A 25463-nucleotide genomic window follows, 5' to 3' on the forward strand; every position below is an offset into this window, starting at 1 on the left:
GGATCTCAAAACTCTGTAATTAATCTCCGAATGAATCTCCAGATAACCATGGACACATTCAGACTCCAACAGCCTGGATTTGGGGAAAATGGGTCATTGGCACAATTGACAGGGCATGCTAATATCTTGCAGAAAATACCACTGTATATAAAATGTCATTACGGGAAGTGGTTGACTATTTGGGTATCCCTTAAGATGTGTCATTCTGATCCAGAGAAAGAACCCTAAGTCCATTATCCATGTTATAGTTTCATTATCAAAGCCATTTTTCATATCCTTACTTCTACTGATATTAAAATATTCAATGCATCTAATCTCTAGCCAGTAGTGGTTTCTCATATTTGAAAACAGAGTGACTTGTAGAATGGCATATGACTGGAAAAGCAAGCCATATCCACTTTCTTTTCTGCATTATTAAATTAGCATTCAAATGTAATCTTTACCCCAAATAACCAAGATATTCCAACATGGCTCAAGGAAGCTTCCCTTGGTTATTCATCATCTCACCTTCTTCCCCACGCTGCACTCTCGGCATCCCAACCCATGACTGTTATTTATTTACTAGATAACCATCAAGCTACCAACTTTTTTCCATTTCTTTGCTTAAGAACAATCTTGATTAATATTGTAAAAGAAGTGGACAGGCTGATTGACAGGAGGCATTCTCTGAAGTTAAATCATGTAGCATGCTGTCATAGCTAGAGAGTTTTCAAAACAAATGGACTAGTTTGAAGCCTTTTGGGGGAAAAAATAATCTGTTTGCTGATACTGTGGTGGCAGACTTCAAAGTCCATCATTCTGACTGCTAGCATTATTTCACCCTGGCACTGCTTTCAGTTACAACATCTAAGTGGGGACCTGACATCAATTCGCAGACTACACTGTCAGCAAAGCATTCTCATGCAACATTTTACAGTTTCAGGACTGCATTTTGCCAAATGGTCCTATAAATATACGTACATTTGTTGATGGATCAAGTGGACAAGCTCTGGCATGACCATAGCAGATGCACATTCCTCCCACGGAAATATCCTTGACTGAATAGTAATACTGCACAAAGGAAAACAAGAAATCTAGTTACAAGGGACTGTAAGCTAGAAGAAACAAAAGTAAGCACTTTTCTTCAAAAATTTTACTCTTTTTCCTCTACTGAATTAGAAACAGGTGGATGTTTTTTTTTTTTTTTTCCGGGGACACATGATGGCCCCTATGACAGAAAAAATGGTTCTTTGATGTACAATATAGCCTAAAGAAAGATTACACATATTTCACCTAAAGTGAACACTATAAAGTAGTGAATCCACATGGCAGCAGGTGCAACTGGCAGTGGTTATTATTTAAAGACCATGGTCTAAATATAAGCTCTCTATTTTGCTGGTCAGAAAAGTAATCTGGATCAGGGCTTCTTAAACTGTTTCCATTGAAGTGACCCCTTCAGCACTCCTTGAACTGTGGGGCACAACCCCATATCACAGTTTACCTGGGTAGAAAGACATCATCACTTAATTAGCCAAGTCAGAATGCTTGCTAGCTGTAATACCTTGGATTCAGAAGCTGGTGCTAGGTAGTGAAGATGCCTTTGCAGCAGTACATGTGGACAAAATATTTATGGAATTGAAAAATAAAGTTAAGTTCTTTGAAGAAAGAAATTTCGCCATTTAATCTTTGTATACCAAGTACTACTTTTCCTAGCATGTAATATTCTTAATAAATGTTTATCAAATTGAAATACTTGTTTACTTCATTTACATTTAATAGTGTTTTGATTTTGGGGATGGATTTTAAATTTTTTAAAAGTTTTATTGATATATTTTTCTTTTACAGGAACAGGAATTTACAGATCACTTTCACTTTGTAAGAGGTCTCTTGGAACAAAGTAAAACAATTGAGTAAAATCAATAATACAGTGATCTCATCTGAAAATGCATTCCACATTCCACATCTGTAGCACCCTACCTCTCTATTCAAAAAACTATTTTCTCTCCCTTTCACTCCCTACCCCACTGAAAAAGTCCTAAATGTTATTCATTTTTATAATATCAATGTTACTATAAAATTATTTTTTTCTTGTTCTCTTTGATTTTTTTTAAAACTCTTTTAGGCCTTAGTCCGTGTAAGTCAAAAGCAGACGTCTTTCTTGTGCTTCCCATTTGAAGGGAACTTACTGAGTGAGCTACCACCAACGGTGAGTTCTTTCTCTAATCATAGTGAAAGGAAACTGGTTATAAACCTAAGTTTTGCTCTGAATAGCACAGACAGTGAACAAGATTTGTTTCTCTCAGTAGGTTAGAGGGAAAAATTAAAAGCAAGATTTCTTGTTTTCTTTTCTTATCTTTAATTATTGGTGCTATTATGCTCCTATCTGAAGTTAACTACAGGCTATGCTCATAGCTATCTTATAGTCTTCCAGAATTCTAATTTATTAGCAAGCAAATTATTTTTGGCAATCAAAGATGTAATCATGTAAAAGATACATTGAACCAAATGTGTTGTCTCATACATACTAGACAAGGAATAACTATTTAATGAATTGAAATGAATCATAGCTTACATTTCCATGGTCCTCTTCACTCTTCAAAGCATTTCCAAAAATACTCTTATCATTGGACATACATAAAACTTAAGACTAGTGGGGTATATCAGGAGTTTTCCATACCTGTAAAAGTCAATGACCATCCAAGGCTCCAGCATTAACTAGGTTGGTATGGGCTGTGTGTGTGTGTGTGTGTGTAGTTTGGAAAGACTATACCTCAATATTTGTGATGACAAACCAATTTTACATAGGCAGAGATCTCCATAAAATGCTTCATCTTTGAGACATGAAGAGGAACTGAAACTCAGTACCCTTTGTTGGGCATTTACATTTACACATACTTATATACACACACATACACATATAAATTTGTGTATGTATACAGATATATGTCTAGGTGTATGTATGGGTGTGTGTGTGTGTGTGTGTGTGTGTGTGTGTGTGTGTATAAACACACATGAACGTTTAAGAGACACTGAATAAAATTTACTTAAAAAGCTTTTTGTATTTCCTTTTCTGTTTTCGATGCTGTCCTAAAGAAGAGATATGCGTGGCTCTACTGAGGATAGAGAGGAAGAGCTACAATTGATTTTCATTGATTTTTTTTTCCTTGACAGTTATTCTGTCAGAAAATATTTAGTTTTGTTTTAATATTATCCAGTATTCCTCAGTGTTTGCTTTTTAAAAAATCCCCAAATTAGAATGAGAAATGATTTCTCTCAAACAAACAATCCATAGTATCATCATGAAGTAACGATTCCTTTCTACTTGAAAGGACATTGTAAAACAAATTCACCACCATGCTAAAAAGTCATATGAATTCAGTTAGGGCTCCAAGTTGGAATAGTCTAACAGCTGAAAATATGTGCAATAATCTGTGGAGACCATTAACCAAATTTATTTCAAAGTGTTTAGGAAAGTGAAAGGTATGTCACTTACATAGATTTAGCTTCAAACTCTAGCTTTCCTGACAAGGATTTTGTGACTGTGGGCAACCTCTTAATCTCTCTATTCCTCAGTTGCCCCATTTAATTAAATTCAATTCAGCAATAAGTTTCTACTATACATAAGATATTATATTGGGCTCTGCCACTATAAAGACAAAAATGGGAAGACATCCTTAAAATGAGGAGATTCAACTAGATGGTCTCTTAGAACCTGCCCAACTCTAAATCCTATGGACTTTTCTTGGAAAGCATTTATTTCATTCAATCCAGTTCAATGAGAGAAGAGCAAAGATTATGGGGAAACATAAGGGCAGTTAAAATGGGGTCCTAGTGACTCCTAACCATTCTACATTCTGGTCTTGTAACTTGGAAGCTTGTCCAGGCTTCTCTGTGGAATTAGTCTGACCTCGGCTGCATCATTCCATGTCTATCTTTTTGAACCAGGAATCTCATAGGCTTTTTCCATGCTAGAAAGCTAAAGGAGCAAATAATTCCCTTAACACTGGTTTCCCACCCATAATCCCTAGGGTCCTTCCTATATAACATATTTAGTAGCCACTGTTCCCCATTGAAATACATGTAACTCTGTTACCAGTGCAGATGTGATCAATAGTGCATTGTGTGTTTTTCTTTTCAGCTGAAACTTCACATTTGAAAACTGCAATTGAGCTTCTTGGTAATAAAATGTCTGCTGTGTCGATATTGTGTAAGGAAGGTTAAATGAACCAGTGAACAACATAGGGGTGGCAGGAGGGAAGAAACACAATAGCAACAGACAGCCGCTGCCTGCTGCTCATGTGTTTCCTAATCCTGAAAATGTTCGCCCCTGGAAGGCTGCACGTTGGTTGGCTTCTTGGGCTTCCAGAATGGTTGGGAAGCTAATGTAAAAATTCATCTCTCTTATATTTCTTGGGAAGAAAAGGAAAACAGCTTATGAAGGGAGTGAGTTATGTCCCATTGGCTACCTGACATCCAACAACAGCTTTTTGTACATATCTGGTGAAAGGGACAGTATAAAGAGGTAGGAAAAGAAAGAAAGTTATTCATCACGCCCAAGCAAGGAACCGATGACATTTGTACCATAACTTACTCTTCTTGTAACAATGGGGTCGATTTCCCTGGGGTCTTTGTGGGCAAACATCATCAAATCTGCATTCAGGGTCCGGATCCTCTGAAATCTCAGGCGAATATAGCGTGCTGAGGTGAATTCGAGAAGTTCTGGGGAAGGATCATCAGCACTAGGCCTTCCATTGATCAGAGATATGTGGATCTAAATAGTGTAGAAAATAGAAAGTTGAATAGTTTGTGTGCATATGTAAAGGGATGCCAATAATGATGACTAAGGTACACAGTTAGAAATATCTACATATAAGATATTCTAAAAGTACAGTTTTAAGGTACTAAAACTATTTAAATCTTTTTTTTTTTTTGGTGAGACAATTGGAGTTAAGTGACTCGTCCGCTAGTAAGTGTCAAGTGTCTGAGGCCACATTTGAACTCAGGTCCTCCTGATTCCAGGGCCGGTGTATTTAAATTTTTAAAGCTTAAAACCATACCAAGACTTTGGGGACACCTTGTATCACATACATACACACATAAGTATAGATATTAATAAATGCTTATCTCCATATACAGAAAGATAGATAGAGGTATAGATATCTCTATCTATAGATAGAATATCAGAGGCCATTAATCCAACCTCTTCATTTTATATGTGAGTGTATGTATATGTATTCTATATCCATATTATCCATTAGGATGTAAGATATTTATCTCTCTAGAAGAGAGATATCTGTCTGTCTGTCTATCTATCTATCTATCTATCTATCTATCTATCTATCTATCTATCAGCATTTATTAATCTCTTACTGTGAAAGGCACTGTACCAAGTCTTGGTAATTTAAAGAAAAAGTAAAAACATTCCTTGGCCTAAAGGAGCTTACACTCCAATGAAAAAAATATATATGTATTATATAGAACACATATACATATACACATATCTAACATGAGGAAGATGTACGAGACAGCCTCTGGGGTTTCTCCCAGCTCTAGATTTATGATCCTAGCATCCTACATACACACACACATTGATGAATAACGTTAAGTGGTCTGGTTACAAAACTACTTAACTTATAATATAGTCAACATATCATACATAGGTTTATAATAAAAGTAACAAAAAGGGGAAACAATTCATGGAATATTAATAGTTACAATAAAAAAACTGGATGAGAAATAAATTTCTGAATTATACTGAATGCTGTTGATTGAAAATACAAGAATACATTCATTCACTGAGATTCTCATTTTTTTCCAGTCCGAGGTAAACATTATTTTACTTTTGCTTTTTCTATGTCGCCAACAACCACCCCCCCAAAAAAGTCAAATTATACTTACAACCTCAGCTTTAGACAAAGCCTTCTCTTCCACAAGTACAAAATTGTTTTTCCCAAAAATATTAAACATAATTTGTCTATTAAAATATTATTCCTTTTTCTAACCACATATCTGTGTGAGACTGAATTTTTTATAAATTTCAACCAAAACAATGTCACAACAAATTGAATGTAGTAGCAGATATGAGAATCTAGCTGTCTTCAATTAAGCCAGCCATTAAAAAGATTATCAAAAATATGTAAAGCAATGCTTTTCTACTTCTTTGTTTTGAAAAAATAGTTATTTTTCATGAAATATATAATGTTAATACATACTACATGTATTATTTTTAAATGAATATGTATTTTTAAAATTGTTTTAATATGTAATATGGTAATATTGATAACTATAACATGCATAACAAAGCTATTTGGGGTCTTCAATACTTTTTAAGAGTGTAAAGAGATCCTAAAACCACAAAGTTCGAGAATTGCTGCTCTAAAACATTGTACCCTATAAGTCTGTGGGACTTTTTGATATTCTCCGAACCACTGCACAGTTCTCTGAACAAATGACCTCCAAAGAATGCATTCTCTTACCCTGTTGCTTCATTTAAATCTTTCCCTTTGTGTGTTTGGAGAGCAGGCAGGAGGGAACAGAACAAAGCCTATAAGCCTGAAATTGTCAGGGAAGGTAGGCACATTCATAGTTAGGGATTCCAGTATCCAGGGGGTGGAGCAGTGGCTAACAGGGGTGGAGTGGGGCAAGAGTATAAAAGTATGACGGTCAAAGGGGTTGGTGCTTGGGGTCGAGAAGACCAATAGGCAGGTACTGAATTTAATGGGTACTGCATTTATTGAGGAGGAGACTGCCCTTGAACTCCACAGATGACAACAAAGATTTAGAAAGAATGAAGTGAACTCTAATGGAGAAGTGGTGGTTGCTGGGTAATATTGACAGAAGATGGTCTGTAAATGGAAATGGAGGACAAGGAGTCCTCCTTTAGGTGGTATAAGGGAAGGATAAGGCAGTTTTGGACAAACGTCACTCAACTAGGCTGTCTTCTAATTAGTTTCACTGCCTCCAGTCATCTTTCTCCAATCCATTCTCCCCATACAGCTACCAAAGTTATAGTCCTGAAGCATAGACCTGACCGTGTTACATTCCTGGATCAATAAACTCCAAGGACTCCTTATTACCTTTAGGATCAAATAATAACTCCTGTGTTTGGCAGTGTAAGTCCCTTACAATTTGCCTTCAACCTACCTTTCCAGATTTATCAGACATCACTCCCCTCTACATCTAGAGGCTATTTCTCACACAGAACATTCTACTTTCTATATCTGTACCCTTCCATAGGTGGTTCCCCATAACTAAAATATACTTTCTTTCTCTTACCCCTCAGAATCCTTACTTTCCTTCAAAGCTCAGCTCAAACTCCACCTCATAGAGGAGGCTTTATCTGATTCCATTGTTTTTCCTTTACTTCTAAATTCCCATAGATTTACTATGCATAAGTTTCATATATACTTAACTTAATTACATGTTGTATAACTCGATAGCATGTAAGCATCTTGAAGGAAGTGGGAGTTTCATCTTTGTATCACATTGCCAGATAGAGAAACTGGCACATAGTAGGTGCTTAATAGATGCTTATTGGTTGATAGATCATTCTCTTTCTGAAAGTAAATGTGCCCATAATATATTTAAGTGGAGTTTTGAATACTTACCAGCTCCCTTATTTAAGCTATCTACTCCTACAGGGATTTTCTTGGTAGTGCAAAAATGAGAATTTAGTCTTCTAGGTCTATAAAACCCATTAAGAAATCTAATGCAAAATGCATAACAGCATGAAACATTATAGTCCTGAGGTAAATACCACTTAATTGTAAAGATAGTTTAAAAAAAATCACAAAAAACAAGACATATAGCAACAAAGGAACTACTAAGGAAGACCATAGGAACCAAAATTTCTAGTTTTCTCATCAATTTTTAGAAATACTCAGTCTATGATTTGATTTACTATTCTAGCTATGTGTAGAAAATGAATAACAACTCAGGAGGACAAACATGGATGAATTGGGAAGAATTGTTTCAGGGATATGCTGAGCATGATTTGAAGTCTTGATTTAACATTGCTACTGAAGGCTAGGAAAGATGAGCAGCACACAGACCCCACCAGCATGAAGCTATCAGAGCTGAGTGGATAATTTGGAATCAAAATACCATGATGACTACAAGGCTAAGAGACAAGACTTCGAGGGGTGACAGGTCCTGAAGGCAGTAAATGTAGCTACAACTACCCAAAGCACAGACTATGTGTAACTAGCATGGAAGAGAATATTGGTCACACAATGGAATTTTCATCAGCATTTGAGTGTCAATGATACAGCATGATATTAATTACATTTTTTTTGACAGGAAAGGCAATGATATGCCTTTCCCTCTTCCTAATATGCTGCATTAAAAACTCCAAGGGATGATTTTACATATTTACTGCCAATAAACTGCTTCCTTCATTGGAGAAATATAGAGAGCTCTGAGACCAACTAATAATTCTGATGTCTCACAGAATTACCACTAAATACTTTATGATAAGAAGTAAAAGACCTTAGCTAATTGAAACCATTAAAAATTAAGTACAAGAAGTATGTACCTCAAAGCCACTTTTACTCACAATGATAGAAAACAAACTTCATATAAGATATGTGGGCATGTGTGTGTATATAACTCATCTATGTGTGTGTGTACATACACGTACACTTTTAAAAAAATTCTGGACCTGTAATTTCATTGACATAGGGTTCTGCAATTTATTGTCTTAGAGAGATGAATGGGGTATCATCTAAAAAGTTAAGTAACTTTCCCAGAGTCACACAACCAGGATATGTCAGTCAGTACTTGAACCATGTTTCTTCCTGACATCAAGGCCAGCTCTAGGCATTGTGCTATAGTGCTTTACTTTCTAAAATCCTGTAAGTTACTAAATTTGTGGGGTATGGGGTAGCCCTTGGCATGAACTCTCACCATATACTTGAACATATGTGTATATGACCCTACTCAATCTCTGGTTTGGCTTGCTTGGTCTCACATCAGCAGGTCTTATTTCCTAGAAATTGTCTTTATATTAACACCACAGATCATTTCCTGTCCCAAACTCTATGAATTTCATCTAAGAGTTATGTTTCTTTATATATACTTATTAGTAGGTTATGATAAAACAAAGATTTTTTTTTCTGTTCCTTTTAGGTATCAAAATGTTTGTCTACAAGAGGGATAAATAACATGTTTCATCCTTTGACAATTAATATAAAGATTTTCCTTTAGATTAAAAAATACTTTTTCTGTCCTTTTAATTAAGAAATTGCTTTCCTAAAAAGGGGAAATACCATGCATAAAACTTTCCATTAGTACAGGGAAAATTTAGTTATATAAATAATTTACCTTTTACTTTTAGTCTTGGTGTTGAAGTTACTCTAAGGCATTTCCAATATGCCATAAGAATATTTATGCCGTTAGCACAAATAATTGTTGTCTTCATTTTAAAAAGGTGGATGTACAATAAATATAAACAGGACTCAGAATAGGACTATAGATTTGGAGCTGGAAAGGACCTAGAACAGTCACCTAGGCTGACTCTCTAATTTTACAGATGAGGAAATGGAGGCACAGAGAGCTTAATAGCTTGTACTTCTGCACACAGACTATGTTTTTCTTTAAAATAAACTGGCATAAAAGGATATTTTTACTAACATAAAGCAGCGTAATGCTAATCCTATTGGGTGATTTAGTAGAAACTTTCAGACATCTTGTACGGTGGCAAGGCTTGGATTCAAACTATGTTCCTTTAATTTCAAATCCTCACTTTTCTCATTATACAATGATCTCTCTAGATGATCTCTTCAGTCTAATAGATGCATCATTGCACATCACTCACAGCCCTATGAATCTTTTTTCTCTATTCCCTCTGTTTTTTTATATCTTTCCTTACTTATTTTTCTTCCCTCCTCTTATTGTTTTCAGTTTTTCTTACCTACATATGTCTTAGTCTTTTCTATATCATACACGTATATTGCTTAGCCCTATTTATGGCACCTAGAGTCAAAAATATTTTCAAAGAAATCTCATATCTTCCCTGTGAGGAATATGAAAAGTGTGGTTATCCTTTTTTCTTTCCAGATGGAGAAGTCTAAAGCCTAGAACTCTCACAGATTTTTTATAGAATCTATTTTTAAAAAAAACAATTCTTGAGACATCCTGTCCTAGTAAATAGACAATGGTATTCAAGTGTGGAAGTTTTTATTATTGTTCAGTCATTTTTTAGCCATATCTGACTCTTCATGACACCATTTTGGGTTTTCTTGGCAGAGATACTAGAGTGGTTTTCCATTTCCTTCTCTAACTCATTTTTTCAGATGAGGAAGCTGAGACAAACAGGGTTAAGTGACTTGCCCAGAGTCACATAACTAAAAAGTATGTGAGGCTGGATTTTTGAACTCAGGTCTGACTCCAGGCCCAGCATTCTATTCATAACACTACCTAGCTGGCATACTGTAGAAGACCTAAGTTCAAATTCTGCTTCTGACATTTACTGATATGACTTAATCTTTCCATGCCACCACATAGCTAAGACTAAAAGTTGCATTAATAGAGGGAGTTTCCACCCTGGGAGCTCTCTAGGCTGATAAGAGCACAAATCTCATTCCCTCTCACCCCTCACCCCCCCCCAAATGATCAGTCTAAAAATAAAGCTGATCCTTGTGTTATAGCTAAACTAAATTTAACTGTGGAATTCAACAATGTAACTAGTCTAAAGAACAATTTGTACTGATAATTATTTAGGCAACTAATTAGTTCTAACAACAATTCAATCATGATTTAATTTAATTACTACTCATTGGAGATATACCTTGACTTCACCAACAGAATATCATTTAAAAGATGAAAGAAAAGTTTCCCATGCCCCAATTAGAACTTTCTGAAGAGAGGCATTAGCTTGTCTGGTGTGCTACTATGATGAAATTTACTTGTGCTGTACATGGAATCAGTGAGCTCTGCATTTAAACAATCAGGCTCTTTTCTTTTTAAATGGTGCACATGTTCTCATTTAAGTTAATAAACCATATGATAGCTACTTAAAGGATTCAGCAAAAGAACATTTTTCCTCCTCACAGCTTTGGTATTTGAAGGGAGTCAGGCTGCCAAGCGATCTTCTGAGTGTAGTTAGTCCCAAGCTGTTTCTGGGATATAAAACCACCCAGCTGTTTGGCCATGTTGTTTGTAGAATTTTTTCCCCCTTTTTTTTTTTTAAAGTGCTCACTTTCCTTTAAAATAAATTGCCATATTGGATAGGTTATTTTCATTGGCACAAAGCTGTGTAATTCTGCTGCCATTGGGTGATTTAGTAGACTTCCTGATTTCCTGTGGGGTGACACCTGGAGGGTGTCTGTCTTCATGAAAGATGAAAAGTTTCAATTCCTAATTCTATCGCTGTCTTGCTGTGAGGCCCTGGGAAAGCTCTGGTGGCCCAGTATCTTCCTTCTCCACTCCCACTTACGAACATATTGGTGGGTGTGTGTTCATGCTGTCACAGGAAACTGTGTTCCAACCACACAATTTGGTCTATGTTTATCCATTTTTTAAAGATTAAAACAAATTTCTCCCTGCTTAAAAAAATCCTCAGCATACAAATAAAGTGAAACATTTGAGCTCAATTCCTTCCATGCCCAAATCAGTGAAATGGAAAAAAAGTTAGGCACAAAAAAGGCTTTAAAGTGTACCCTCCCACACAATGTGGCTTTTGTTAGTGTAGACAACTGAAATAAATCAGGCTGCCTCCGATCTTAAAATGGTTCTTAGGAGGAGACTTTGTAGATACAGAAGGCAGACTTCTGTGCCTCCATATTTCTTTGAGAAAGCAAGTTTATAAATAGCTGATGCCACAAATAACCAGATTTTGGATGGCAGAGTGTTGTCTAGTGCACTATTTTCTTCCTTCCACGGGTCAGCTGAAGACCTAGTGCCATGTAAGCCTGAAGAATGACTAGGGAGGCTTAGGAATCATTTGCAAATGTACTGACATTAGCCAACTATGATAACCTATCAATCAATTAACAAGTATTTGTCAAGTACTAACAGAAAAGGCCAGGCATTGTGCTAAACTCTGAAGATAAAAAGAAAAAGAAAAGCACACACAGACCATTCCCCTCAAGGTGTGGAAAAGGCCACATTACTATGATATTAATAAGGAAATTGATCAAATATTTTATTTATACAACAATGGAAGTTGTGGAATGTATATCTTGCTCTTTTGAACAGTTTTCCAACAAAAAGGTTGAACACTCTGGCTGTTTACAGACAAGTGAACTAGCTGGTCATTATCAGAGCACAAATAAGCTTGATAGGGGATTGGGTAAATGTTAATGTGGGAGTAATAGTATAATATCTAATGCTTACAATTGTTAGAAAATTGTTACAGAAAATATCCTGAGTACTTGCTTAATGGCTCTTGTAAAATGGAGGGTGATTTCCAACATGGGATAATGAGTTAGGGTTTGATTCTGTAGGAGTTTTGTTTTGTTATTTAACTAGTGAATCCATCAGTTTCCTGATAGGAAAAATGGGTTGATTTCTGAAATTCTCAAACCCCATATTTTGCATTGAGGATTTTAGATTGTAAATATCTTATTAAGAATCCCAGGTTTAAAAGAACAAATCACAAAAGCTTTTTATTCTCTTTCCACAACTGATCCCAGCAAGTTCATACTACTCTACTCTCATGGATAGATAGGAATAGAATTAAATAATTATTTCATCCTATTAAAAAGGGGTTCTGGACTGGCTCTGACTCAGTCTTAGCACCTAGTAGTTTCAGGCTGATACCGGAACAAGATGAGACCACACAGAAGTCACGCAACAGTTAAGAAAAGCATAGACACTGTGGACACCTCTAGTTGATTCAACTGAGTGAAGATGTCTTATCTAAGTTGCCTGTAGTGGTCCACAACCAAGTATTAGAAGTTGCTTTGAGCCCTTCGTTGCTGTTTTGCACTTAGGTAATCCAGGAGAGAAATTAAAAGATTGAGCCTTCAGTTGCTTGAGCCAACCAAGATTGAGAATAATCTTAATATCTTTTAAGAAAAAACTGTCTCAATTTACATAAGTCAGGAATTAGGATTCTACTACCACTACTACTACTACACTATTTTGTGTAGTTCCTTCTACACAAAGCTTAGATACTGATAAAGATAGGATTTTGCTTCTAATTTGCAGCCATATTTCCAAAGTCATAGGCTTAAATGTACTTAAAAAGAAAAACTTAGCATATTCATGGAACTTTGAAACATATATGGATGATCAGCCACATAAAAAAAAACAAACAAACTAATGTCTTAATGACAAGAAACCAGGCTTATATGATTACTCTAGGGAATAATCTAGTATTTATACCATGCGGAGCAAAGTGACCTCTGTATGATGCAAATAAGAAAGGAGCAATTATTTGTTAAAAGACATTGTTTAATGTTCTGCTATCATGGAAGTATTGCTGAATTCCTTTGAGAAAGTAGTTCTACGTCCAGATCACGAAGATACCAAAGCAAAGTTAAATAAAAAGGCATTGTGTTCCTACAGGGGACAGACAAGTTTACCATACTGCTGAGTGACTAAGCAGATGCACCCATCCTAAAAATATTATTCTGGCTATACTTACATGGTGACAAACATCGATAGTGGAAATAGAAAATAAAGTCAATTAAAAGTCCAAGAAATCAGAGAATCTATGACTGGCATTATATATGCAAACATCCAGCTACAATATTAAAATGGCACTTTCATTTAGATATTTTGTGCTGTTTAATAACCTTAGTTGTGTCTATAAAATTCCTCCAAATCTGATTCAATTTTGAAAAACAAGTCAATTTAGTGAACATCTCGAAAAGGAAAGAGGCATTGTGGGTCATCTTGTGGACAAAGTAAAGAGTCCCAAATCAATCTGAAATGAAATAAAATTAAACAAGCACAATTTCATCTCCTTTTCTTTCCAACTATGGTCCATTTTGTCCCAAATATATAACCTGCCAATCATAGCAAGTTCAATTCATTATTTAATTATAAATGGTTTTAGCTTTCCTAAACATCACCCCCATCTTCTTTGAGCAGCATATGGTTGAGTCAGGTAGTTTTAGCTCAAAGCTGTATATTCAGCACAACGAAATTCAGTAAGTATTTATTGCATATCTATTATGCGTAAGCACTATGCTTACATAATGAAATAACATATAAAATTCAGTCTATTCACAAGGACCTTTCAATTTAATAACAAAACAAATAATTATAATGTGGCAATATAAGTGATTCAGAAAGATTCAAAGGGTGGAGAGATCACAATAAGTTGGGGGCCTCCTGTAAGAAATTAATGAGAGGTCACATTTGAGCTGACTGAAGGACAACAAGGTTTCTACAGGTGGAGATGGGGAGACATTCCAAGTAGAGGGAATAACACAGGCAACATGATTTTATATTTACTGATACAAGAAGCTACGTTTAATTTGACAGATGACTCAACTTAACTGAGAAAGCCATAGCCGTGGGGAAGCAAAGAAACAAATATTCTTTGGTTAGCTAATTTTTGAGTCTATCATTTCATAGGAATTTCCCTTCCCAATATACAAATTTTGATACAGCTACTCTTTAGGAAAATGTTGAATAAATAATAAACCTCAAAGGTTGTTAGTGAAGTATTCTATCCCCTTTGGGTATTCAATAAATATTAACTGATGAGAGGAAGGAGAATTAACATTTATAAAGAAGCCTGAGGATTTGAACAAACATTTTCCCCTAAAGTTCTATTGCATTTTCTATACAATCAATAAACATTTATTAAGCCCCTACTATGTACAAAGTGCTAAGTGCCAGTGCTAAGCACTGGAAATACAAGAGAGGCCAAAAAAAAAAAAACAAACCAGCCCCTACCCCCAAGGAACTCACAGAGCAATGGTGAAGAAAAAAGAAAGCAGATATGAACAAACAAGCTATATACAGGATAAATAGGAGAGAGAAAAGGTACTAGAATTAAGAGTGACTGGGAAAAGCTTCCTGCAGAACCTGCGGTTTTAGCTGGGACTTGAAGTTCAGGGAAGCCAGTAGGAAAAGAAAAGGAGGGAGAGCATTCTAGGTATGTAGAACAGCCAGAGAAAATGTCCCAGTTGACATATGGATGGAGTTTCTAGTTTGTAGAACAGCAAGGAGGCCAGTATCATTGGAGTGAAGAGTATGTGTGAGGGAATAAGTGTAAGAACACTAGAAAGGTAGGAGGAGGCTAGATTACGAAGGGCTGTGAATAACAGAGGATTTTATATTTGATCCCAGAGGTGATAGGGAGCCACAGAAGTTGAATGAGTAGGGGCTAGGATGATATGACCTGACCTGTACTTTAGTCAAATCACTTTGGTGGCTGAATGGAAGTTGGAATGGAATAATGAGAGAAGAGGCAGGCAGACCCATGAGAAGGCTATTGAAATAGCCTGGGGGTGAAGGAAGAGATAGCAGAAAAAGGGCATATGAATGACATGAGATGAAGAACAGCTTGTTCTGAATGACCTCGATTTTTTTCTGTAAAATATAATGCAAGATTCTCAGCTGAAATGTTGGGGAGAGGAGGAGCCATGGGAGGTTTGAGGACAGATCTAAAGGTCTGGAGAGTGGGATGGTAGCAAGGGTGGCAGATGGAAGGAGTGATCCAAGACTGAGGCTTGCCAGAGCACAAGTGGCATAATATAGGGATAGGGATCCAAGTGAGGAGGACAGTGTAGAGTTAAATTGGTTTACCAAGGAGTCAGGATCTGGAGAAGTGAAGAGAATGGCCCGTGCAGGGGAGATAGACTAGGAAAGAATCAATGGGTGAAGGAACTAGAGGTCACAGTATGGATGGAGAATAGGGTTTGGTAAGCGAAGGCAAAGGGAGATAGAAAGCCAAGAGACTTGTCAGAAATACAATTTCAAAATTCTTGAACATAGAAGGTGTTGCATTTGTGAATGATAGAAAGAGTATGATTTTGTGTGTGGCCTGAAGTGAGGTGGGAAGGAAGTAGGTTGAAAACCTGAGTGGTTAGGATGTTTGAGGGAGAGTCAATATACATGTTTAAATCTCCAAGTATGAAGAGAGAAAAATTGTGAGCCAGGTACTGAATTCATTGAAGAAGGAAAGAGAGTGACCTGGACAGGTGCAGAAAACAGCTACCAAGATTTTGATTGGATGGTAGATATGAACTGCATGAACCTCAAAGGAAGAGAGGTTGCTGAATGATAGGGGTCGTGTGGAGAATCTAGAAGTGGCAACAGGGAACAAGAGGTATTCCAACCTCCCTGCCTCAACCAGCAAGATGAGGGGAACGAGTGAAAGTACAAACAGGACTGGAAAGGGTGGCCGGGTAAGCTCTGTCATCAGGAGACTTCCAGGTTTCAGAAACAGCTAGAAAATGGTAGTAGGAGAGGAAAAGATTTAGGAGGAATGGAAGTTGGTTGGAAAAAAATGGAACTGGATGAAAAGGAGGATGGTGTTTGGTGGGAACTTCGAGATGGAATATAGGGGGATGAGAATAAGGAATCAGGTGGGAAGGGATGGGGAACAGAGTTTGGATGATGCTTTTCTTATCTGGAATTGAACGGTGGCTGAAAAATCATTCTGATTTATCGGTAAGCTATTACTAATATTTGAACATTTTTCATATCCTTTCAGCAGAAGGGAGAAAAGAAAGGGAATGAGGACTTATTAGGCACCTACTATATACCAGGCACTGTGCAAAGCACTTTACAAATATTATGTCATTTGATCCTGGGAGGTAGGTGCTTTATTATCCCCATTTCACAGTTGAGGAAACTAAGAGAGACAGATTAAGTGACTTGTCCAGGACCACACAGCTAGTAAGTGTCTAAGGCTTGACTTGAGGCCTACTGCTATATCTACTATGCCAACTAATTAACTTTCAAATGAGCACGACAGAGCATATTTTAGAATATTTCAAAAAACAAAGATACCTAAGTGACCACACAATAAGCCCATGAGAAATACATAATCAAAGTAGGTTGGTGAATGCATGTACATTGTATATAATATGTATTATGTTATCTATACCATATATAGTATACTAAATAGCATAAATTATTATAGTATTTATACTAAACCAATCCAATAAACATTATTAAGTATTTGTGATGTGCCAGGCACTGTGTTAAGTGCTAGGGATACAATTAAGAAAAAGAAAGACGGTCCTTGCCTTCCAGCAGCTTGCAGTCTAAATGGGAGGACAAGACACAAAAGGATGCAGGAAAGCAGGGGTGGGGGACAGTGGGAGACCAGAAGGCCTCTTGTTACTTGGAGTTGAAAGCTGGCAGAGCAGCAGACACAAAGTGGACTGAGCTGAGGTATAATTCCTGCCTAATATCCCAAAGAAGACACACACACACACACACACACACACACACACACACACAAATGTGAGGTCATTGGGGATTCCCTCTTATTCTCTCATGGAATACATACAAATCAATCAACAAAGTTTTATTAAGCACTTGGGCTAGATTCTGGGAAACAATCTCTGTTCTCAAAGAACTTACCTGCTTTGTGCATGAGTCACAGTGTAGACAGCTTTCTAAGTATTTTTTTTATGCTGTTTAAACAGTTACTTTGGTGACTTTATTTTTGTATACTAACCATTCATGTAATATAATGATTAAGACAATGGCACTTCCTCAGAAAAAGTAATTATTGCTAAAATACTCTTTGATTAAACTAATTAGATCAGGAAAAATTCAAATACCTGTGTAACAGAGTGATGGGGATATTTCTCAGGACTCAAATGAGGTGCCTCACCTCATAGTTTTAGACACTATCCTAGCTGTTTCCAATTCCCCCAAATGAGGGTGTGTGTGGGCATGTATTTCTGCTCTCATATGACAAAATGTTCCTCCCAAATAGAGTTGGAAATCCTTTTTCAGGGCAGAATGTTGTAAATTAGATCTGAGTTTGGAAAGTCTTTAATAAACATCTAACTATCTGAGTAAATTAGAAGTTTACTAAGCCTCGCAGCAGCTCCCAATTCCACATGTGGCTAATGAGTACTGAGCTGCTTGAAATGCAATGCTTTAATCCTCCAGGAAAATGTCAAGGGCTGTGCATGTCAAACCCTTCCTTCTCCCACCAAAGAATGCAGGGAAATGTCAGCTTAATGAACTGTTTAGCAAATACTATTGTATCACTGACAACTATACCCCACAGCTTAGTCTTAATAGGACTTCCACTCTCCAGCATGATGGTGCATCCTTTTGTCACCCTCCTGCTTCCAATTGCCCCTGAAACTTAAATTGCTTGCCTCACTCTTCAACAGGACTGCAATTCTTGCATTTGTCATTTTGGGGATGAAAAATCATTTATGTCAAAGGCATTGCCTTTTATAAGATATTTAAACAGATTCTTCACTGTCAAAGCAATAGTTATTAATAAATCGCAGTATAATAAGAAATTCAGCTCTCTCCAAAGCATATTTGTCATCCTAAGTTTTATTTTTTTTTTATTTTTCTTTGCTCCTGGTGGAACTAGTGAAAATATTAGGCCACAGAAGTTTATGCAATTGCCATGCCTATCAATGTCCCCAAAGGCTAGCCAGAGAGAGGTCCTACTGGTATTCAGAATTTGCAATCTAATTTGAAGCACTATACTTTTCCATATCATCTCAGAATGTGTCTGCAAATGCTGAATCTCTTTGTGCCAATAAGGATTCTCACAAAATGACCATTTTCACTCCCAAAGTCACTATTAGATGCAAAGTTTCCTGGGAAAAATAGCTAAATGGAAGTATAGCTTCTCCTGCTAAAAGAGATTCAGTTTTCCTGAAATCTCAAAATGTCTAAGGCAAAACTGTTGGGCATCTACATGTCCTGCAAAACCTGTAATAACAGCTCAACAAGGCATCATCCTCCAAGTATCTTATTCCAAGCAAGCACAACAGTTTTATACGAAATTTTTGCCCATATGGGTATTTAGTGATCCATATTAACTGAAGAAAATGAGACCACATTACTATTGGCTGGTCATGAGTTCATATTTTACTAGGCACAATGACTAAAACTTACTGATTTCATTTTTAAAAGGGGAAATCGCTTAACATTGGGGGTAAAAGCCTATGTAACTTTAAGAAGATATTTGACATTTGTATGCCTGGTTACTTACTACCCATTTCAGTACAGTAGCATTTCTTAAATAACAGCAAAATGTTTTTGTAAGATAAGAAACAGATTTTTGCATTTCTCACCTATGCTTCTCCTCCACTAAGTATATGTAACATTTTCGTGACTCAAGAAAAAAAAAGTTTCAAAATAGACTTTGAAAATCTCTCTTTGCACTCCCTTTTAAAATTTCATCAACCTGGATTTTGTTTTTCCTGCCTTTATGAGTGATCACTGTGTTCCATACCTGGAGGTCCTCAAAAGTTCCTAGCCAGTGATCAGCACAAGGAGATGGAAACTGAGCAGACAGTATTTGGTAAAGCCCCAAGAAAATATTAAATCACCTAAACTTTTAAACTAAACCAGGGGTGGGGAATCTATAGCCTTAAGGCTCCATGTGGCCCCTCTAGGCCCTCAAGCATGGCCCTTTGATTGAATCCACACTTTGTGAAGTTCCCAGTTTGCCCACCCCTGAACTAAACAGTTCTGGTCCAAGCATGGGCAGGTAGGTGTGGGACACAGAATTAATCAACAAAGCAATCAACAATGACTTCTTAAGTATCTGTGATCTTCCAGGTACTGTGCCAGACACTAAACATACAAGTACAAAAATGAAATAGTTCATACACTCAAACACAAAAGAATCTCAGAGCTGTACAGAACATTAGAGACCATCTAGTTTGACATCCTCTCAATACAAGAATCACTTTTAGAGCATGTGTGATAGATCATCACTGATCCTCTGAGCAAGCAATCAACAAACATTTATTAAGTGCCTATTATGTGCCAGACATTATATTTATTGATGACTCAATTAACTTCTAATAATGCAGAAAAAATTTAATTAGCTCTTTGGAGAGGCAGATCACATGTTTGGTTTATATTGTGTTTGTGGTCAATTCATTTCAACAATTCAACACTATTAACTGCCTAATATATGTCAGGCCATGTGACATTGTGGATAGAGAGCTAGCCTTGTAATCAAGGCTCAGGTCCTTTGAGCTAAATGTGGTACTTTGAGCTTACATGTCCTTCAGTATTGCAGCAGAGCAATGATGTTCATCAATGTAGGTATTCTCTTTACTGGAACAGATCATAGCATATTCACGCCTTCTCATATTTTATGACTTTTGTCTGTGTCCTCGCATCAGTCGTCCATGGAGAATCTATCCAACTTGTTCAGGCCACCAGTAGGACATTTAGGATTGCTTATCTGTTAATCTTTACTCTTGTGACCAGCAAACTCACACTCCAGGAATCCTTGCCAGCTTCAGCCGACATGTACCTACTGAGTTCCCCCCCCACCCCCATTGCCCTTTGGAACATTTGTAATTTTGATTCTTCTGAAACTTTGATGTTCTATGATTCATAGTATGATTCATACTATCATAAGGAGTATATTATTTTTAAAAAAAAAGATGGGTCTCTGTGTCACTCAGTGTCTTAGGATCATAGAAAAGACTGCAGTTTCCCAAGTATGATCCACCCCATTCTTCTTTTCCTCTTCAATTCTGGACCCAGATCACTGTCCATAATCAATCTCTGCAACATATTTGTATTGATGGAATAACTCAAGAGATTCTCTATCTAATCTAGGCAATATACGTTCTTAATCCACACCAGTTTTCCAGTGCAGATAGCTGTTTTTAGGGGATTGGAATATAACTGAAGATACCTGTAGGATTCTGGGGGCTCAATGAAATCAGCACAATACCTTTCACAAATGGAAACATCTACCAAAATCTCTGTTAACATTCCGTCCTCCTCTCCTTGGACTCTATGCAAGAAATCATCCATAAAACTAGTAGATGTCTTTATCCCTATTATATTTCATTTTGATAGCATTAGCTCATGGTTCTAACTTGTCAGGATCCTTTTAAATCTTGGTCCCATTATCTAGCACATTAGCTACTTATGAATTTTTCTCTCATGTAAAATTTAAAGTGTTTTCTAGTTCTTCATCCAAGATATCATTAAATATGTTAAATGGAACAAGACCAAGGACAAAGCCCCATGACTGTACACAACAGAAGTTTGCTCCTTGATACCAACCATCAGCAATCTTTGAATAAGACTTCTCAGCCACCTGCTATTCCTTCTTACTGGTCTATATTTTTCCACTTTTTCTATAAGGAGAGGATGGAGATTTTGCCACACACTTGCTGAAATAAAAATATACTACGTGTGCAACGTTCTCTTTTCCTACCAAACTAATATGAGATGTTTCATTCCAAGATATCTGGGCTGGTCTCAGTCACTCTAAAGCAAGAGGACTTCAGACCTACACAAGGGCAGAGGCAAACCTTCTAGGGTGCCTCAGAAAACCCATGGGCTTCTAAAGATCCTCTGCCAAGGATAATTCAAGATCAATTAAAACCTGGAAGAATTAGTCCAGATCAGGATAGACCTTCCTAATAACTAGATGCAGACCAATGGGGCTGGGTCTGGTCTGAGTCAGAACTGGCTGTAAAGATGGGAATTAGAACAAAGATTTCTCAGGCAAATTGCAACATCACCTTGTCCGAAGGAAAACCACAGAATCATACTATTCATAGAGCCCAGGGTTTCTTAATCTTTTTTTTTGTCTTGTGGACATCTCTGTCAGAATAATGAAGGATATGGACTCCTCAAAATAATGTTTTGGTTTTTTTTAATAATGGAAGGAAACGCTACATTTCAATTAGAAGTTGGTGAAAGTAAAGAATCTATTTCTTCCCATCCAAGTTCATGGACTCTCTGAAATCTATCCATGGACTCCTAGGGGGTCTGTAGACTCCAGATTAAGAATTTTTCATATAATCCATGGAATCGCCATTATAACACACCCAATAAGTGATCGCCCAGATTCAGCTTAAAGAGTTTCTTTTAGGTGAGTTTTTTTACATTAAGGTATCTGGGGGAGGGGGGCCGGCAGCACTTCAGCAGCTAAAAATTGCTCCACTAACAAACAGCATCAAAGGATCATGGAATTAGAGCTGTAAGGAACCTTAGGGGTCATCTAGTCCAAACTATGTAGCACAAAAAGACTAAACTCATACTAAATTCTGCTCTTTGGAGAATAACTTGATACGGACATTTAATTGCATTGGAAGCACTAAAGAACAATGGCAAGCCTTAAAAAAAATCTCTGCAAAGGGCCAAAATAACCTTCCAAAATAGACAGGAAGCGGTATTAGAAGTCACACATGAGAAGGGAGAGTGACCTAAAAAACATGGAATGGAACTATGAGGACATTTAATAAGAACGTGAAGGAAAACTTAAGCAACATTTTCCTGGGTTGTTTTCAGTCCCCTGTATGGAAAGATTTGGATAAAACTAAAGTAGAAAATTGGAGCAAGAGGTCTTTTTTGTGCGCCAGATCCTGTGTCACTGGAGTTGGAACAAAACCTAGACATATTCTTCAGAGGAAACAAACAAAGCGCACGTGTACACACACACACACACACACACACACACACACACACACACACACACACACACACAGAGAGATGGGAAAATTCTAAATGGAATCATGCGGATCTCCTTAAAGAAATAAATTATTTGCAGAAAACGTGTAGTTAAATATAGACAATTTTGAAGGCACTCCCATTTAGATGGGAAATGGTATTTCAGGAGTATTTAGCAAGCTTAACTGGAATAGAGTTCTGAAAGACTTAAACTCAGACCTTGAAGTGCCTTTGCTTTAACTTGCTTTAACTAGAGGCATCTGGGTGGTGCAGTGGATAAAGTGCTGGACCAGAAGCCCTGAGTTCAAATCAAGCCTCAGACACTTCTAGCTCTGTGACCCTGGGCAAGTCACTTAACATCTCTGCCTCAATTTCCTCATCTAGAAAATAGGAATAATAGTAGCACCAACCTCACAAAGTTATTGTGAAGATAAAATAGTATTTGTAAAGGTCTTTTCTGACCTTAAAGTGCTATATAAATGCTAGCTAACCCTAAATAACCAAATCATAATTACTTAAGGAGGTGTTTTCTCACAAAATAAGAGACATAGCTATTTTTTTGTTCTAGCCCTGTAGGGTATCTTCTGTATTACTTGTAATACATTCTTCCTATCTTCTGACACTCACCTATCCATTCATTATGGCTTTCTACCTATCTACTACTTCTCATTCTGATATCACCACAAACACATCTTATCATTTCCCTTTTCATATTCTTAGTTTTATCTCCTCTTTTTAAATCTTCCCCTACTTCCCCCCCCCCCCCCCCCCCCGCACATTCCATTTCTTTGTTGTCCCTTCTTTAGTTTTATCCTCTTAGGCTGCATGTTTTCTTTTAGTCTTAACACAGAAAGAGTTATCTATTGATGTTAAAATTTTGTTGTAAAAGTGAAATAATCTATAACATAAATGCTAATACTGTCCTTTCTGACCTCTTCTTTGCAAGAAAAAGCACAAAGTGAAGACATCTTTTTTTCATATGAGATGTTTACTTTTTAGTTCACAAAGTATAGTTTTTGCCTAGGGACCCACGTTTAAACTTTTGCCACTAGTATGCCTACACCTGATAGCTTCACATAGCACTTTATGAGTTATCTGTTTGCTAAGCAGACTGAATCACTACTCACCTGAAATACTTATAGAACCTCCACTCCTGGACAGCTCTGCTGGTGAATAACTGGATGATGTTCTCACTAGTGACTGGTTTCAATCCTTGATCACTCAATCAAAATAATTTTATTAAGTGCTTACTACATGTCAGTTGCCATGCTAAGCGCTAAAGAAAAGCAACAATGACTGTAATTACAATAATAGCAAAAACAAAAAACAAAACTCACAAGGCCCCTGCCCTCAAGGAGCTTATATTCTAAAGGGGAGCCATCATGCAATTCAATACACTCAAGATACATACAGAGTAGAAGGAAGGTAATTTCAGAGTAAGAAGTACTAGCAGCTGAGGGGCCTGGGAAAGGTCTCTTATAGATGGGATTTGAGTTGAGACTTGAAGGGAGCTAGGAAAACTAGGTGGAAGTGAGGAGAGTGCGTCTCCTAGACATAGGGGACAGTCAGAGCAAAGAGGAGAAAATAGGAGATGGAGTATTGTGATTTCCGTACATCGAGGGAGTTCTTAAAATGTTATAGGTTTATGCATTAGCAAAGGCAGAATATTTTGAGGATGATTAGAATATTAAGTATTCTCTTGTTTTCCTTATAACCTTCTCTTTTCTTCCTTCCACCTGAGTGATTAAGACTTCCACAGACCAATCCCTCTCTAGCTCCATTCTGGAATGTTAAAGGGTAATAAAACCTTTTCTCCACTTGCTGACAAAGTGGCTAAATAGTCTGAAGCCAGGGTGTTGATGATGGCCACTGCCTTGACTGTGCTTGTAGGGAACAAGAGTTTCTGACATCATTGCATTTAAGGAAGACATTTGAAGCAAGGAGAGATGGGAGAGTAAGAAGAAGAGATAGACAGAAAGAGACAGAAGGCTCTTTGTGGGCAGTAGTGATTAGTTTGAAATATGGCTTAAAATTTATCATTTCCAACCCAGAGCCAGTCGCCCGGCCAGCTACCATTCAAATACAATTTTGTGCGGATGGAAACATGTCACTCAATAGATCTCAAATCGCTGTGAAGATGTATGTGGCAAAAACGTGCTGGAATTGAGGTTTTCCAGTTTGTGAATTTTCTTGTCTTACATGTATTACAGAATTAAACAAAACATAGCATATGTGGACACTGGCCTACATTTAAATTCTAGCTATTATTCCACAAGGACATTGATGATAATTTAATTATTTGAATCACGGGATGTTTTGTACTATGTGTATTATGCACATCTGTGCAGAAACATCAGATTACTGTTCCCTCAAAGCAACAGAAAGCACAAACAGAATCACTCCTCCCACACAAACAGAGGATGAGGTTTCCAATAGCCTCCCTAAGTACACTGTGTTCCTGTTCTTTTGCTGGCCTCAGACAAACGGGAGATCACAGGAAGCCTGCTGGGCTGTGCCTTCAGAGAAAAGCAGACAGCACCAAGAATGTTGTTAGAACATGTGGAAAGGGCTAACATTCAGGTGCGTCACTTCCTTCAGGGACCTTCTGGGCTAGCTAATGTTCTAAAACAAATTTAATAACCAGAAGGATACAAAGAGAGGATGAATGAACAGACAAATGAACAGATTAATAGACATCTGGAGAGACGTCATTTATGACTCTTAAAATAATTGCACAATGTTGGACTTTGTCTTGATACCTTTTTTTCCCCCTCTTGCCTCCTGGAAAACATAATGAGAAGGAAAGGTGAATGGTGTATAATGCTTAATCAATCATTCAGGGACTAATTCAGAATTATTTTCTGTTATACATTTCTAGCCAAGTTCACAAAACTAGGTTTGTTTCCAATTATTTGTAATATGCGTCCCCAGAAGAA

The 25463-nt window shown here is 37.0% G+C and overlaps 1 protein-coding gene across 1 annotated transcript in view; it reads right to left on the minus strand.

Moving 5' to 3' along the window:
* LAMA2 (laminin subunit alpha 2) overlaps window positions 1-25463 on the minus strand; it is a 790327-nt gene that overhangs the window by 477667 nt on the left and 287197 nt on the right. Inside the window, exons 5-6 of the mRNA XM_078155150.1 lie at window positions 4571-4750; window positions 961-1050 (exon numbers count right to left, since the gene is read on the minus strand). Of these exons, the coding sequence (XP_078011276.1) occupies window positions 961-1050; window positions 4571-4750 (270 nt within the window). The remainder of the gene's footprint in view (window positions 1-960; window positions 1051-4570; window positions 4751-25463) is intronic.

Source organism: Phascolarctos cinereus, unplaced genomic scaffold (genome assembly GCF_003287225.1).
Source record: "Phascolarctos cinereus isolate Bilbo 61053 unplaced genomic scaffold, phaCin_HiC Scaffold_5;HRSCAF=322, whole genome shotgun sequence".
Lineage (NCBI taxonomy): Eukaryota > Metazoa > Chordata > Mammalia > Diprotodontia > Phascolarctidae > Phascolarctos > Phascolarctos cinereus.